The sequence below is a fragment of the Pseudonaja textilis genome, chromosome 1 (assembly GCF_049901715.1).
Source record: "Pseudonaja textilis isolate UNSWEBS1 chromosome 1, rPseTex1.2, whole genome shotgun sequence".
NCBI classification, from domain to species: Eukaryota; Metazoa; Chordata; class Lepidosauria; order Squamata; family Elapidae; genus Pseudonaja; species Pseudonaja textilis.
Window position 1 is genome coordinate 17,694,351 of NC_141990.1, and position 14,317 is coordinate 17,708,667.

Below are 14,317 nucleotides of genomic sequence, written 5' to 3' on the forward strand. Positions count from 1 at the left end.
TGGATTGAAATGTGTTTATTATATTACTATACAGTCACTTTCTCAGTCTGTTCATTTTGTCCTCCACTTCCTGCACAATATTATGCAGTTTAGCGGCAGTTTTTGTCAAGGCAGCAAAGCTTTCTTTAAGGTTTCCAGCCCCTTCATTTCTGCCTATATTGTCAAGACCATCAAACCATTGTAGAATCCCTTCAAGATGCCCCTGAACAATCTTTTGCTCTTCCAGTTCTGTTTGTAGGGCTTGCTCAGCACACATTTCAGCTTTAAGTTCTCTTTCTAGCTGGCTGATTTCATTCTCCAGCTCTTGAAACTGTTTTGCAGTATAGCAAAATTCCTCTTGAAATTTATCTTCTGGAAGGCAAATGTTCTTGGGAATGCTTAAAACTGTGCTTAAAAGAGATTTTTCCATCTTAGTGAACTGATTGTCGAAGCGTTCCTTCATGAAAGCAAAGAATTTTTCTGTGCTCCTCCGGATTAAAGTAGGTGTAAGACTAGGACAGATGTTCTGTAGTTTATTCAATATAACTTTCTCCACTACCAGCATTATATGAGAAAGATGATCTTGAAAAGCAAAATATATCCGCAACATGAATGTTTGAGGGGTAAAACCAAAAAACTGTGCTTCATATGTCATTGGATTTATTGACATGATGAGAAATACCTGGAAAGAACATTGTAAAAAAAATAATCAGTCTTTAGTAAATTAATTGGACTGGGTTCATACATTGTGCTACAGTGTCAGTCCTTTGAGGTAGTCCAGACACGAGTTTACTATAAGATTGCCATAACAGATTTTTGCAAGTCTGAAAGTACATCTCCCCCCCACCCCCTCCCCCACCCTTGCCTTTATGGTCCAAGAGACTAAGGAGGGTCCCTTCTGAGAATTTTGCTACACTATTACTTCTGTGGGCTAAGGTGCCTCTTATCTCACAGTTGCTTAGACTGCTGCTGCTGCTCCTCATCCTGTTGTTTTGCATGCTGCCTGCATCCCACAGATGTGGCTTAGTTTGTTTCTGCAGTCGGGTTTCTGACATGCTGCAGCCTGGTACCAGTCCACAGACCAGGGCTAGGGACCCCTGTTCTAGTCCAATGCCTTGCCCGAGGCAGGAGGCCTTACACCATCCTGGTCAAATGATTGTCCAGTCTATTTGTGAAAACCTCCAGTGATGAATCACCCATAATTCCAGGGGCAAGCTATTCTATTGATAAATTGTTCTCAATTTCAGAAAATTTCTCCTTATTTCTAGTTGGATCTCCAACCCATTACTTCTTGTCATATTCTAAGTCAATCACCTCTTCTCTATGAGAACCCCTCAAGTACTAGAAGATAGTTTCAAGTCCCCCTTAATTCTTCTCTTTGATAGACTAAACATACCATTACCCATTAACCAAACCATAGTAAAATGTGGGTTAGTTGAGTATATTACAAAAGTTGGATTCATACCAATTTCTGAAATAAAATGGTTTAGCACAGTGCATGATTATTATTAGAACTGATAAACTATTCCAAGCATTTGGGCACATGGACACATATTTTTCTTTAAAAGAAAAAAAAGATAATTGCAAAAGTAGGAATTTAAAAAACACTATTGTCTAATGGACAGAAAAAGGGGCAAGCAGTCATACAATGAGCACCATACAAATCAAATCTCTCAGTAGACACCCAACTCCTTTGCATAAACTTTTATATTCAGAATTACTTGATACTTGTAAAATAAAAACTTGATAGCTAAATAAAATTCTGAATACTAATTCCATATCATTGAAATGGTTATAAATAATAAATGGACTGATTTATTCCATGAAAACATGTTTACAACTGAGCAGCATTATATTACTAAAGAATGTAAAAACTAGCTATTTTGAAATAATTCAAATATTCAAAATTTACTGAAACCGGGCAACCTTTTCTGAGGAAATATGATGGAAAACATTACTTTGGGCTACTACGTTGGATGATGGAATGTTATATACATAGGAACTTGCTTTTTTGAATTAAATAAATTATGCCAAACTTGTTGAGCCTCAGAATTCTTTCTAATTAAAGGGCTCTAAACATCACTTTTTGAATTTGGATATTTTTTTCTGAACCATACAATAGTTCTCAATAGTGAAAAATTACCTCTGATAAATTTTTGCCAAACAATCCATAAGAGAAAACTTGGCATTTGGACTAATAATTAGGTCTTAGTTATCTATAATAAAATCTTTGTTAAGGACTGATGAAAGCTATAATAAACTAGCATCAGCATATGCGCTTATTAGTCACAATTGAAATATACTTCCAAGACAAGTGGAAAGTAATGAAAAATGTAACATTTCCTTATAGAAATCTATGCAAAATAATTTTTGACAAATATGACCTAAGTTCAATATGTTCCAAAAGCAGAACTGTCAGAAGCAGATAAACAGCTATAAAATATAAATAATAACCCCATACATATTTACCTGAGAGCAATTCCTTTTAAATTTAATAGGACTTCTTTCCAAATAGATATATGCTTGGTTGGGTTTGTTAGTATACTACTAACAGAAAATTGAATAGGAACATCTGATAAGTTTCCAAATGCTTTCAAATACACAGATAAGGATGTCCATATACTAATTGTTTTAACTGTGTCAAAACTCCAGCCCAAAATACAGGAATCGGCCAGAATTTCAGAACTTCATTCAATTCTAGATTCGTGTTTGCCATAAACAAGCAAGAAACGTATCTTGTACAAACCTCCCAGTGCTGAAAAAGGACAATAATGTGTAATAATCCTGCAAAATGGCAGATAGGCAGCGATTTCCCTTTAAGTGATGCCCGACTGTTCTTCCGTTTATCCTCCTCTCTCGCTTGTCGGTTGTCATTTCATTCTTGATCAGACAAGTCGGTTCTTCCCGATTCCCCATCTTTACATTTTTGGACCCATTGATGTACAGTACTCACGTCAATACAGTCGTCCCCATAAACAGCCTGCATTCGGCGGTGAATTTCAATTGGAGGGACTCCTTTGGCAGTCAAAAACTCAATCACGGCACGTTGCTTAAAGCGTATGGCCGAGTACTCAGCGCAGGCTTCCATTGCACCAGCAATAGCAACCCAACCTTTTCTCTCTTTCTCTCTCTCATCCACCTCCCGCCAACTGAAGCGAAAAAAGAGACGCTAAACAAAACAGGGCAGAGGTTCCGGCACTGCCATCTGCTGGCGAGCTAACATTGCGACCGTTGCTTTTCCTTTCAAACCCCGACAGTAGGCGGCACGATCTTACGTCAGGCCTGAACCGGGGAGGCCCAAATTCGGATCTGAATTCGAATTTAGACCGGTTCCTCTTCCTTCAGCCCCAACCTGCCTCACAGACTGGAAGGGAGACCGACGTTTATCTATTATTTCTAAGGTGCGCGTACACTTACACCACAGACCCCCAGGAGGTAGGTTATACATACACACACACACACACAAATATATATATACACACACATAAATGTAACCATACTGAAAACTGCCCTCCCAGCGCCATTTCCCCTTTTAAGGGGGGCAGGAAAGCCCTTCTGGAATATTGTTACCTGCGAAAGAGTTTGCCTTCTTTTTCCGATATCCGTTTAATACCCAAAAGTTATCTAAGGTTTTACGGTAACTGGCCAAGTTCTTCGCCGTTTCCTTCGTGCTTTTTGTATCATATTAAACGCCTAGTCGCTTTTTAGTCCATTTTGCTCTATTTTATTATTACCGGGTTTTGCATTAAGTCTTATGCTTTGATTTTAAAAGGTTCCTTTTTTTTTTTAGTCTGGAGCCCCAACTTACCTCAAAATTTCTCCGTCGCCGAACTGAAATTCACTTTTCCCGCCTCTTTGGTTCTCGCTCCTTGTTCCGAACGGCTTCCCTCTCAACCCGCCCCTTTCCACAACTAACCATAGAGTTGGGGAAGACCAGAGCCACGCAAGCTAGACTCCCGGTAGTTGTCACGATTCTCCGGCACACCAAATCAGCTCTGATTGGGTTCAACAAGTAGACGGAGGGAGGGAGGTGGACGGCGCAGATTGGCTGAAGCGGGGGAAAAGGGAAGAATAGAAATGGCAGAGATTGGCTATTCGGCCAATGGCTTTGGGAATATGATTGGCCGACATCGAGGCGCTGCTGTAAGCAGAGGCAGAGCTTTAAGGCGGCAGCGCCAAGATGGCGTATCAGACTTTTCGGCAGGAATATCTGCAGGTGCCTCCTGTCACACGGGCCTACACTACCGCCTGCGTCCTCACCACCGCGGCTGTGGTGAGTGGAGGAGGGTGGGCTGCCGTGGTCGGTCGGCGGTACAATAAGCAGTCGTTCGGGGGGAATCCGTAGAGCCTCTCCTTGACATAGCCTCTGCCTTGGCTATTGGGCAGATCTGTTCTATTTCTAGATAGGGTCGTGATGAACTTTTTTCCCCCTCTTTGACTCCAATAATTAATTAAATTTATATGCCACCCATCTCAGTATCCGAAGTGATTCTGGGCGGCATAAAAACTTCATGCAGCTTAAGTTTCGAAGAGGGGTTATATATCTATGGCACTGAATGTAAACAACCCTTCCACTCCTGGGGACCCATCTGCTAAGAACCGATATTAGAACAGGCCATGAAGAGTTAGGATCCCTCAGACTGATTTTACCATATGGCTGTGAAAATTAAATCAGGCTGAGAAGAGAATTAAGATAAAATTGTGTAAAATAGAATCTGGAACCCAGTCCAGATATAATCAGAATATTTATTTTTCCACTGAATAGTAAATCCTGAGCCTGAGAAACCATCATTCAATCTACTCACCTGCAGCATAACTAAAGTTATCACCTAGCTATGCTATCATTTGTGTAGACGTTTTTTCTGATACACACATAAACTCACAGCTTAAAATATGGTGCAAAACAAAACATGAAGATGTCAGAGATCTTGATATTAAAGGTATATAGTTTTTTTTTAGAGCAGTCGCTTTTGGGATAGCGTGCACATACAAAAAATACCCTTAGCATGTTTTCCTCAATGTCCAAACAGGCAGAACATAAAAGCAGTAGCCTTCCTTTTTGCGTGCAAGTGTAACATCAAGTTTCTTTCTACAGATACTTACTACAAGTTTTATCTTTTTAAAAGTTATCTTATAAAGTGGCCTTTGCTATACCGATTGTATTATTGTTGTTTTGCTTAGAATTCTGAAATAGAACAAATGGTCCAATTAAGAGGGTTCATCTTTATGGAAGGAAAGAAATGGTACTTTATGTTTGTGGGGGGGAAAAACAGCAGGTTCTGCCTGATTGGTATTGGATAAAATCAGATGTGTGTTTATGCATGAAGATAGATTGTTTATGAACTAGATTGCATTGGGTCATCAAAGATACTCTAAATTCAATATAACCTGTCTAATGGATTCATATATCACAATATTTACAACTGCGAATTCCTTTGTATTTTCCTTTCTTTTAGCAATTAGAATTAATCACGCCTTTTCAACTGTATTTCAACCCAGAATTGATATTTAAAAACTTTCAAGTAAGTGCTCTTTTGCATGTTTTTTATAAAGACAAGTAGAATAATGCAGTTTTCACAAATCAGAATTGCTAGTATTTTTAACAAATTGAATCAAGTCTTGAGATTTTTGGTAGAAGTTAACAGTCTAATTAATACCTGTGAGCATTATTCCTAATGTTACATGTTGATTCTGTGTATATGTATGTATGAATGTATGTATATATGTGTGTGTTTATCCATCCAGTTATATATGTGAGTACCAGCCTCACTCACTCCCGGACCACCAAGCTGGAAAGCTTTACAGCACTCTGAGCTGTTTACAACATCAGCATATTGCCCCTAACAATCTGGGTCCTCATTTTACCAACCATGGAAGGCCGAGTCAACCTTGAGCTGTTCAGGATCGAATTCTTAGCAGTGGCCAGAGTTAGCTTGCAATACTGCATTCTAAATCACTGCACCACCACAGCTTCCTCAAACAAACCAGCATTTGCTTAAATGTGATTTATTAATTTCTCATTCCTCATATCTCTTGCAGGTATGGAGGCTGATTACAAACTACCTTTTCTTTGGGCCAGTTGGATTCAATTTTTTATTTAATATGATATTCTTGTATCTTTTGCTTATCTTCTGTATGCAAGCTTACATATGCTTGCATATGTAAGATCTTTTAGACATACTCCAATGAAAGTTGGTTGAATCTTCTTTTCTAATTAATTTTATTTAATATACTGCCATAATTTATATGGACTCCAGATGGTTTAGGAACAACTTTAGAAGCAAATAAGTAATTTAAGGATGATGACACTACCTGATTCCTTATTTGAAAAAATATTATTTCAAGGGTAATCATTTGTTTTCATATGTCAGCAGTGCTAACTCCTAATTTGTTTATGGACAAATCAAGTTTTGCTTAGAGTCAAGATGCCCAAAGGAATCTCTGTGGTAGTATTAATTTGGCCATTCCTTGATATCACCTCATAAGGCTTAGATTAAGTTTGAAAGTGAGGATATGAGAGGAAAAACCTACTTTGTGGTAGTAGCCACTTTCAAGACGCCCGCTCCTAACATAGTACCAGATATATTATTACAGATGAAAGTTTTAGTTGCTTAAGTGTTTCATCGTAGCTCTCCTGAAGCAGGTAATACCTATTGAAATTGGTGAGGTTGCTCACCAAATTTATACTTTTTAAAATTAAAATCACCTGGAGAATGTGAGTTCAAATCCTGCCTTAGGCCTGAAAGACAGCAGGGTGACCTTGGGCCAGTCACACACACTCAGCTCAACCCATCTCACAGGGTTGTTATGGGGAAAATAGGAAGGAGTGTTAGGTGTGTTCACCGCTTTGAGTTATTTGTAAAAAATAATAAAAGTGGCATACAAATAAATAAAAATAGCATTGAAGTTGCTGTTGAATCAAGAATATTCCTTTAGTTGCTTGATTGCTGCATGATAGAATTGTCACTGAGTATATAATCTTTAACAAAAGATGAACATGAGGACTTATTTTGAATACGTATGTATTCAATTAATTGATGTCAATTTCTCCAGATCCATTTTCTTTGTAGGAAGAATAGATTTACATATGAGTCAAATAATGTATTTGTTTACAAAATTTATATAGCTGCCCATTTTAAACAAACCTGGGTGACTAAAAATAATCTATGGAAGAAATAACTCTTCAAATTACAAGCATAAACCAAAATTATAATAACCGTAACCCAACAGAGAATGTGATTGTTGTGATTTGTTCTTGTTGCATCTGTGAGATCTGTACTGGTAATCTCCAAGTTTAAAAGTCTCAACTCAAAAATATCAGCAAATCAAACAATACAAAATTAGATCTGTAATGATAGGAGGCAGATCCTTTACCCTGGTTGTAACTTGGTTACAAAAACCTACCTTAGATTTTTGGATTGTATAGGCAGAAAGTCCCTGATGTATACCAATTCTATGGCATAGAATTTTTAATGTCAGTATTGACCTTATTTCCCAAAAGATCTGATAAAATGTTTGATTCTGTGTAATTAACAATAGCCTAGAATTATTTCAGTTCTAAATGCTAAAATAAGACTAAAGGTGTATCTACTTGTACTTAAAATCCTTTTTCTTCTTCCACCTCTGAATCTGAAGCTAAAACACAGAACAGAGTTTCATTTTCTTGTAGAAATAAAATAAAATACATCTAGTATTTTCCTGAACTGGTGATCAGATATCGCTATTGTCGAATGCTTGAGGAAGGATCATTTCGTGGTCGGACAGCAGACTTTGTATTTATGTTCCTTTTTGGTGGACTCTTAATGACTGTATCCTTTCAATGTTGGATTTTATATATAAGATCTGGAACAAGATAAAATGATTATAATTGTTCTCCATCTATTTTTGGGATCTCTCTTTAATGGCGAATACATCTTCTAGGAAGGCAACTAAACAAATAGCAAACATTTTTTTCAGAAATGAACATTTTGTAAGAGAATTCTGGGCTCTTATGTTGATGGGAATTTATGTGCCGGTATGATAGGCCTGATCAGGGGAAATTATATATAAAAATACCCATTTTTTCAAAGAAAACATTTCCTCAGTTGATTTGGAACTGGTTGGGCTTTAACTTTCTAAAAGAGTCTCAAGTCTACCACTTAACAAAAGAGTTTCAGAACTGTGGAAATTTTTGTTAGGTGATACTTTTAAACAAAATAATTTATTAAGAACCTCTCTGAAGAGCTTTTGCTAGTTTACTTTCAGATACAGGTAGTCCTTGACTTATAACAGTTCATTTAGTGACCATTTGAAGTTACAAAGGCACTGGAAAAAGTGACTGATGGCCAGTTTTCAGACTTAATAACTGTTGTAACATCTCTATGGTCACATGATCAAAATTCAGATGCTTTGTAACTGACTCATATTTATGGCAGTTGCAATGTCCTGGGGTCATAATCATCTTTTCTAATCTACTCACAAGCAAAGCCAATTGGAAAGCTAGATTTACTTAACAACTGTGTTACTAACTTAACAACTGCAGTGATTCACTTAACAACTGCCACAAGAAAGTTTGTTAAATGGGACAAAGTTTAGTTAACTGTGTCACTTAGCAACAGAAATTTTGGGCTCAATTGTGATTGTGAGGACTACCTGTACTCTAAAGCTCTTCCTTACAGTATTCATGTGTACAATGCAATGCAAGTGCAGAAATCCTGTCTTAGTGATATTTCCCTCTTCCAATATATATTTTTTCTGGCAAGTTAGCATTAGCAAGTTCAGGCCTGTGCAGCTGAGGCATTGTACCAGTTTCAGTTTAAAGTTTCATTATGATTAGACAAATATGGTTTCCAATCTGGCCTCAAATCTGTACCACAGATTGAAATAGATCTGCTTCAGGAAACCTGTCCTTCTAAGGATATTTTTACACTGTGTAAATTAAACAGTAAACCTTTCCATTGTGAAGGTTTTTTTTTCTTTTTTACGATTTGAAATATTATTTTGAGCTTTAAATCTGATTTACTTTTTTGTTCTTCCTCATTCCTGATGTGCTACTAGACGCTATAAATTATCAAAATAAATATGTATGCAGGTTTACAATTTTCTACTATTTATTTTTAAATTTCTTTTGATAAGACTACAATGACTTTTTCTTTAACCATTATTTCCCATCAGCTTTTTGGATTGTTTGTCAATTTGGTTTTTTTAGGGCAGGCATTTACGATAATGCTAGTATATGTGTGGAGCCGCAGAAATCCTTTTGTTCGCATGAATTTCTTTGGGCTTCTCATCTTTCAGGCTCCATTTCTTCCATGGGTTCTCATGGGATTTTCACTTTTATTGGGAAACTCCATTATAGTAGATCTTCTAGGTAAGATGATTGAAAATTCTGTCAGCAAGTGAGCCATAATAAAATCCTTGCTTTGTTGACCTGCCTCATCCCTTAAAAATTGTTATTTGCTTTTCTGCTTGTACATACTAACATTTAGTTTTGAAGGGTATTTTTAACACAAAGAAAGTTACAATACATTGATGGTTATTGAGAAATCCCAGCAGCAGTGATTACACTGTTAGAAGATGTGAAAGACCAGATCATTCTGGAGGACTATCTATGTAATTGCTAAAAGTAGTCCTTAACTTGATGGTACATAATAAAAAAAAAATTCTTCATAGCAGCCCTTTTTAATCATTATGAGGGAATACAGATTTATTCCCTAGTTTAATAATGAGAATTGTATATACTTTGCCAAATGTAAACTGCAGAATTCATAAAAGCACTACTGTGTTGTTTGTTGTCTTGGTTTACATATGAAGAAAAGAGGCCAAGAAGAGCAATGCTATATATGAAAATCTTAAGTTAGAAACAGCCTGCAAAATACATGCTTCTTTTAAAGTAGATGAACTGATGATGTGAAAAACGATTAAGTGTTTTAAATGTTAAAGCAAAAGGAGGATGTTTTGCTGTCCACCTAAATATTCACACAATTGGAAAAGAAAACTAACTTATTTAGAGTTCCTAAGAAACAATCTTGTCAAGCCTAAGGTAGTCTTTTATGAAACAGTCTTTTAAAATGCTTTCTCAAAACTGCAGTGATTAATGTTGGATGGTTGGATGCTTTTAGACTTTTGTAATAAAACAATGTGTTTCAATATTTCCCCCCTCATCTCTAGGCATTGCTGTGGGTCACATATATTTCTTCTTGGAAGATGTCTTTCCAAATCAGCCTGGGGGAGGAAGACTTCTAAAAACACCATCCATATTGTAAGTGCTTTGTGTTATTTTTATTTTTTTAATTTAAATCATTTACAGAGCTGCCCATCTTATAGCCAACTCTGAGGAGCTCCCAATCAAAAATGCTTTCCTTTGTACTTGGTGTTGAGTGGGAGGGAAGAGGCAGAATAAACTATCCAAACTAATGCAAAACAGTTGTATTCAGCGAGCGAATTCCAAACCTAAAAAGATAGAAAATGGACAGAGATGGAATTCACATTGAATTCTTGAATAATCCACATTGGATTCTTGAATTATCACTTTAATCTCCCAGATTTGTTCAAGGTTTTCCAAGCAGGGCTTAGAGCTGTATCATACCTAAAAGGTGTTTAATTAAATGGAATTCCCAGAGGAAGTCTACATCAATATTAGAACACATGCTTCACATGATGAATATCCTGAATTCAACCTAAGCATGTATAGATAGAACTAGGAATAATATCTAAAATCTGGAGAAGCACTGTCAGTTAGCACAATACTGAAGTAAATGGATTGGTTGCCTGGCTCAACATACAATGCCAGATAATTGCTATGGAGACTATTTGTCTATAAGTACTACTTGTGGGATTTATAAAAGCATCTCACTGGTTACCGTACTTACAGAACAGGTGATTAAAATTGGTGAGATACTTTTTGGCCTTAGATATCATTTACCATGTTAAACTGAACCATATCATCTTAAAAAAATCTAATAGGTTTTTAATCTGTTTAGAATTCAATTTATATCCTACACAAAGGAAACTATAAAAACAGCACATTGTGATAACTAACTTGATAAATGTCAATAATAACAGCTTAAAAAATCACCCTGTTCTGACCTAGGCTTTCCCAACAGCACAAAGCTGAGTCTTCTTCCTGATAAACCCCCTTTATTTAATTTACAGTGAATTCCTCTCCAGCAAAGTCCCGGCCAACAGTCTTTCAAGATAGTTCACAATTACAGACATTTATCAGGCTTGTAGAGAGGCCAGGCTGATATCTTTCAGAGGCCACAATACTTGGCAGAATGCAGGAATGAACTGATTGTCTCCTGCAAAACTCCACTCTCCTTTCACTCCTCTTTTATTCTCTATGGGAGGGGCCGTTCACTGTCCACCTGTGGCTTTACTCCCAAGTCAACCCTTGTTCCTTAGCTGTTGCCTTTGTCTGGCAACTCTGCGCATGCGCACACTGGGAACAGGCTCCAACTGTTCTTCTGCCTCACTCCAAAGGCAGCTGATAAGCCCTGGCCCCATCTCTGTCTCCGATGCAGAGCACTTGTCAGAGCCTTCCCCAAACTCCAGGACTGGCCCATGTTTCTCCCCAACCTCATTGTCTGAATCTGCTGCCAGCTCTGCTGGCTGCTGACGGGCCACAACACACCCTATCCTGCTTTGCTGCTTGGGCTTGATGAAAGCTGTATTTGGTACTTCTGTAAAATATCAAAGCTGCAATACAGTCACAATAAAGTAATTTAGAAGCAGCATTTAAAAGAATATAACAAACTGAGAAATACCAAATTGAGAAATATATGCAGTTCAGAACAGTGGGAACTACTGGTTCTTCCTAAGCCAAATATACATACATTCCTAATTCTGGCCACCTGTTATTCTTTCCAATTACCTTTGAAGCAAAAGAGAAAAGAACAAGTTGGCAGAATTCATGGAGCTTTAAATGCTTCCCTTTTGATAGTAATATATGTACACTTTTCTATTTTTGTTGCCTTGAACATTAAATATATATATTGCTTAACAGGAAACTAATATTTGATACTCCAGAAGAAGATCCCAATTACAATCCATTACCTGAAGAAAGGCCAGGAGGTTTTGCATGGGGAGAAGGTCAGCGCCTAGGAGGTTGAGATCCGGCAAACATCTTTGATGAGAGACTAGACAAGCAAACCACCGTGGAGAATGGTTCTGTTCTCTTGTGCATAAAGGAAGTTTTGACAACTCTGAATATGCAAAACATTTTTTCAAAAATGAAAAAAAAATCTGATCAAAAGACATTTTTCAAGGAACTGACTTCAAACTCTTGGAGACTTTTACATCGATTTGTTTAGAAATGAATGATCCAAGCCAAGGAAAACTGGAAATGCACATTCTTGTGTTCTTCAGTTCATGTATAAAAAAAATATTTGTAAAGCCCTTTTCAATTTTATTTCATACAGGACTGGGCAGTTAACAGAAGATGAATAAAACTGTTTATTTTACTTTTCTTTTTTCATTAGATAATTAAACAAGCAAGCTTACTTGACTTGCTGACCATGGCAATGGTGCCTCTGAAGCAAACTACAACTGAAGAGCCTCTTTTTTTCTCAGAAGATTTGGGCAGATTTTATATGCTGAATTATGTTGAAGTCTTTGTGTTTACCAAAACTGATTTACTGTTATATTTGCAGTGTAATCCCCAGTTGTGGCTAGGGACTGAGCTGGTTGGTGAGATTTCATATGTAAATTGTAAAATTGGTTAGCTATAAGGTACAATCCATCTTCCTTACGTACAGTGTTATATATTCTCTTAAAAGCAGATTTCTCATGTGTTTGGGATTACAGTCAAAGTAGATACTATTATGGTGGATACTATAGAAGTTTGACTTTTATATCTTCAATTCCATTGGCGTCTTTGCTATTTTTGTATTTCATGGACCATGATTTGTCTTCCACTATTGCTACTTGAAAAGAAACCATCTAAGAAACTAATCTCGTGACAGACTGTACTGGAAGAATGAAAGTTTTAAGCTATAATTTGTTCAAAATATCTGTTTTATGAAAGACCTCTTCAGGGCTAAAAAGTGCTTTATTTGGCCTGCTGTGTGGGCGAATTACCTTCCGAGATTCACACTTAAATTGCTGCACAGTGGCCTTAGCATCCCACATAATAAAAGATAGCTGAAATTCCGAGATCATAAAATTTTGTGAGATCTTAAGATTCTGATGCGTTTGGTATGTAAAAAAACCTGACTGATAAGCCACTTGGCCTACAGGCAGTCTTCAACCATTCTATATGTTCTTTGATGAGCAAGTCAGCCCTCCTCATAACTTAAGCCCCACAGTTGCTGGTATTGTCAAAATAGTTGCATTGCTATCACTAGCTTTTCCCCATTTCCAAACAAAAGTGCTAGTTTAAAAAACAGCACCAAACAAGCATACTCTTTGTGTGTGTACACGCGCATGCTGATTTTTAAAAATGTGGAACAGTCAATCTGGATACTGTAGATTGAAAGCAGTTTCAAATGCATTCTTCTTCCTCATGGACTGACCTCCCTTAGCTTAGGAGTGTAAAATGTATGGATCAGCACAAATTGTCAATAACTCTTATGGGTTCATGGGGTAGAGCCAAATGTTTGGGCTTCTTTAACATTTTTATTGGTCCAAAAGGATAAATGCATGTATTAACCTTTAGATGACTCTTTTAGTGGAGTTATATAAGGAAGATAAACTATGAACAGATTTAACATTAGATAACATTCAACTTAGCAATAGCTATTTCATACAGATAACTCTGATGTTGGGGGCAATACAGCACTGCCTCTGAAACCCAGTATTGATAAGGATGCTGAATTTTATTATGTTTGCTGCTCTTGGCATTCAGAGTGACTCTAAATTTATACTTCAAACAACTGAGAATCACAAACATTTATACAACCACCAGCAAATTCTCATTTCCCAAATTCTCATTTCCCCCACATTTATCAGAGTGGGTGAAAAATTACCTTTCATATAGTATTATGTTCTGCAAAATAAAATCTAAACTGGTTGTGTGAAAGGTGGAGATTTTGTAGATTTCTAAATCCCATGGATAAACTTTTCTTACTGCCAGTGATTTAACAAACACTCATTTAAAAAAATGTGAATACTGTGATGATTTTAAAAACAGAATCCTGGCTGCATGCAAGTTCAAACCATCTTGTTTTGTATGTATGTTTTCTCAAACAACTTTTGCAACTAATTATTGAGATTTCAGTAGGAAAAATTGATCCAGTTATTTCTTTGTGAGAAGCCTATCCACAATACCTTGCATTATGCCAGAAAGGCGGTTTTGTGGTAAAGTATTACAAATTCAGGATTGCCTGGTAGTACAACTAAAAGATAGCTCTGGTATCTCATA

The 14,317-nt window shown here is 36.8% G+C and overlaps 2 protein-coding genes across 6 annotated transcripts in view; one reads left to right on the top strand and one right to left on the bottom strand.

Moving 5' to 3' along the window:
* MIS12 (MIS12 kinetochore complex component) overlaps positions 1–14,317 on the bottom strand; it is a 15,261-nt gene continuing 944 nt past the window's right edge. Inside the window, exons 1-2 of one of the 5 annotated variants that reach the window (XM_026708704.2) lie at positions 3,788–3,858; positions 1–661 (exon numbers count right to left, since the gene is read on the bottom strand). In XM_026708704.2, coding sequence (XP_026564489.1) covers positions 35–649 — 615 coding nt within the window. In that variant the 5' untranslated portion in view covers positions 650–661; positions 3,788–3,858 and the 3' untranslated portion in view covers positions 1–34. Of the gene's footprint in view, positions 662–2,448; positions 2,585–2,725; positions 2,853–2,932; positions 3,142–3,787; positions 3,859–14,317 lie in introns of those variants that run through there. The other 4 variants (XM_087926916.1, XM_026708702.2, XM_026708703.2 and 1 more) reach the window with 4 other exon arrangements.
* On the top strand, positions 4,135–13,120 carry DERL2 (derlin 2). The gene is made up of 7 exons (XM_026708699.2): positions 4,135–4,252; positions 5,436–5,501; positions 6,019–6,092; positions 7,694–7,787; positions 9,133–9,328; positions 10,129–10,219; positions 11,963–13,120. The coding sequence occupies exons 1-7, from the start codon at positions 4,160–4,162 to the stop codon at positions 12,066–12,068; spliced, it is 720 nt and encodes a 239-aa protein (XP_026564484.1). The 5' UTR covers positions 4,135–4,159; the 3' UTR covers positions 12,069–13,120.

Bases quoted from the DNA above. Each gene is read 5' to 3' on its own strand.
- DERL2 (XM_026708699.2), top strand. From the start codon at position 4,160: ATGGCGTATCAGACTTTTCGGCAGGAATATCTGCAGGTGCCTCCTGTC. The intron at 5,502-6,018 runs GTAAGTGCTCTT...TATCTCTTGCAG, and splicing joins TGATATTTAAAAACTTTCAA to GTATGGAGGCTGATTACAAA. The intron at 7,788-9,132 runs GTATCCTTTCAA...ATTTCCCATCAG, and splicing joins TTGGTGGACTCTTAATGACT to CTTTTTGGATTGTTTGTCAA.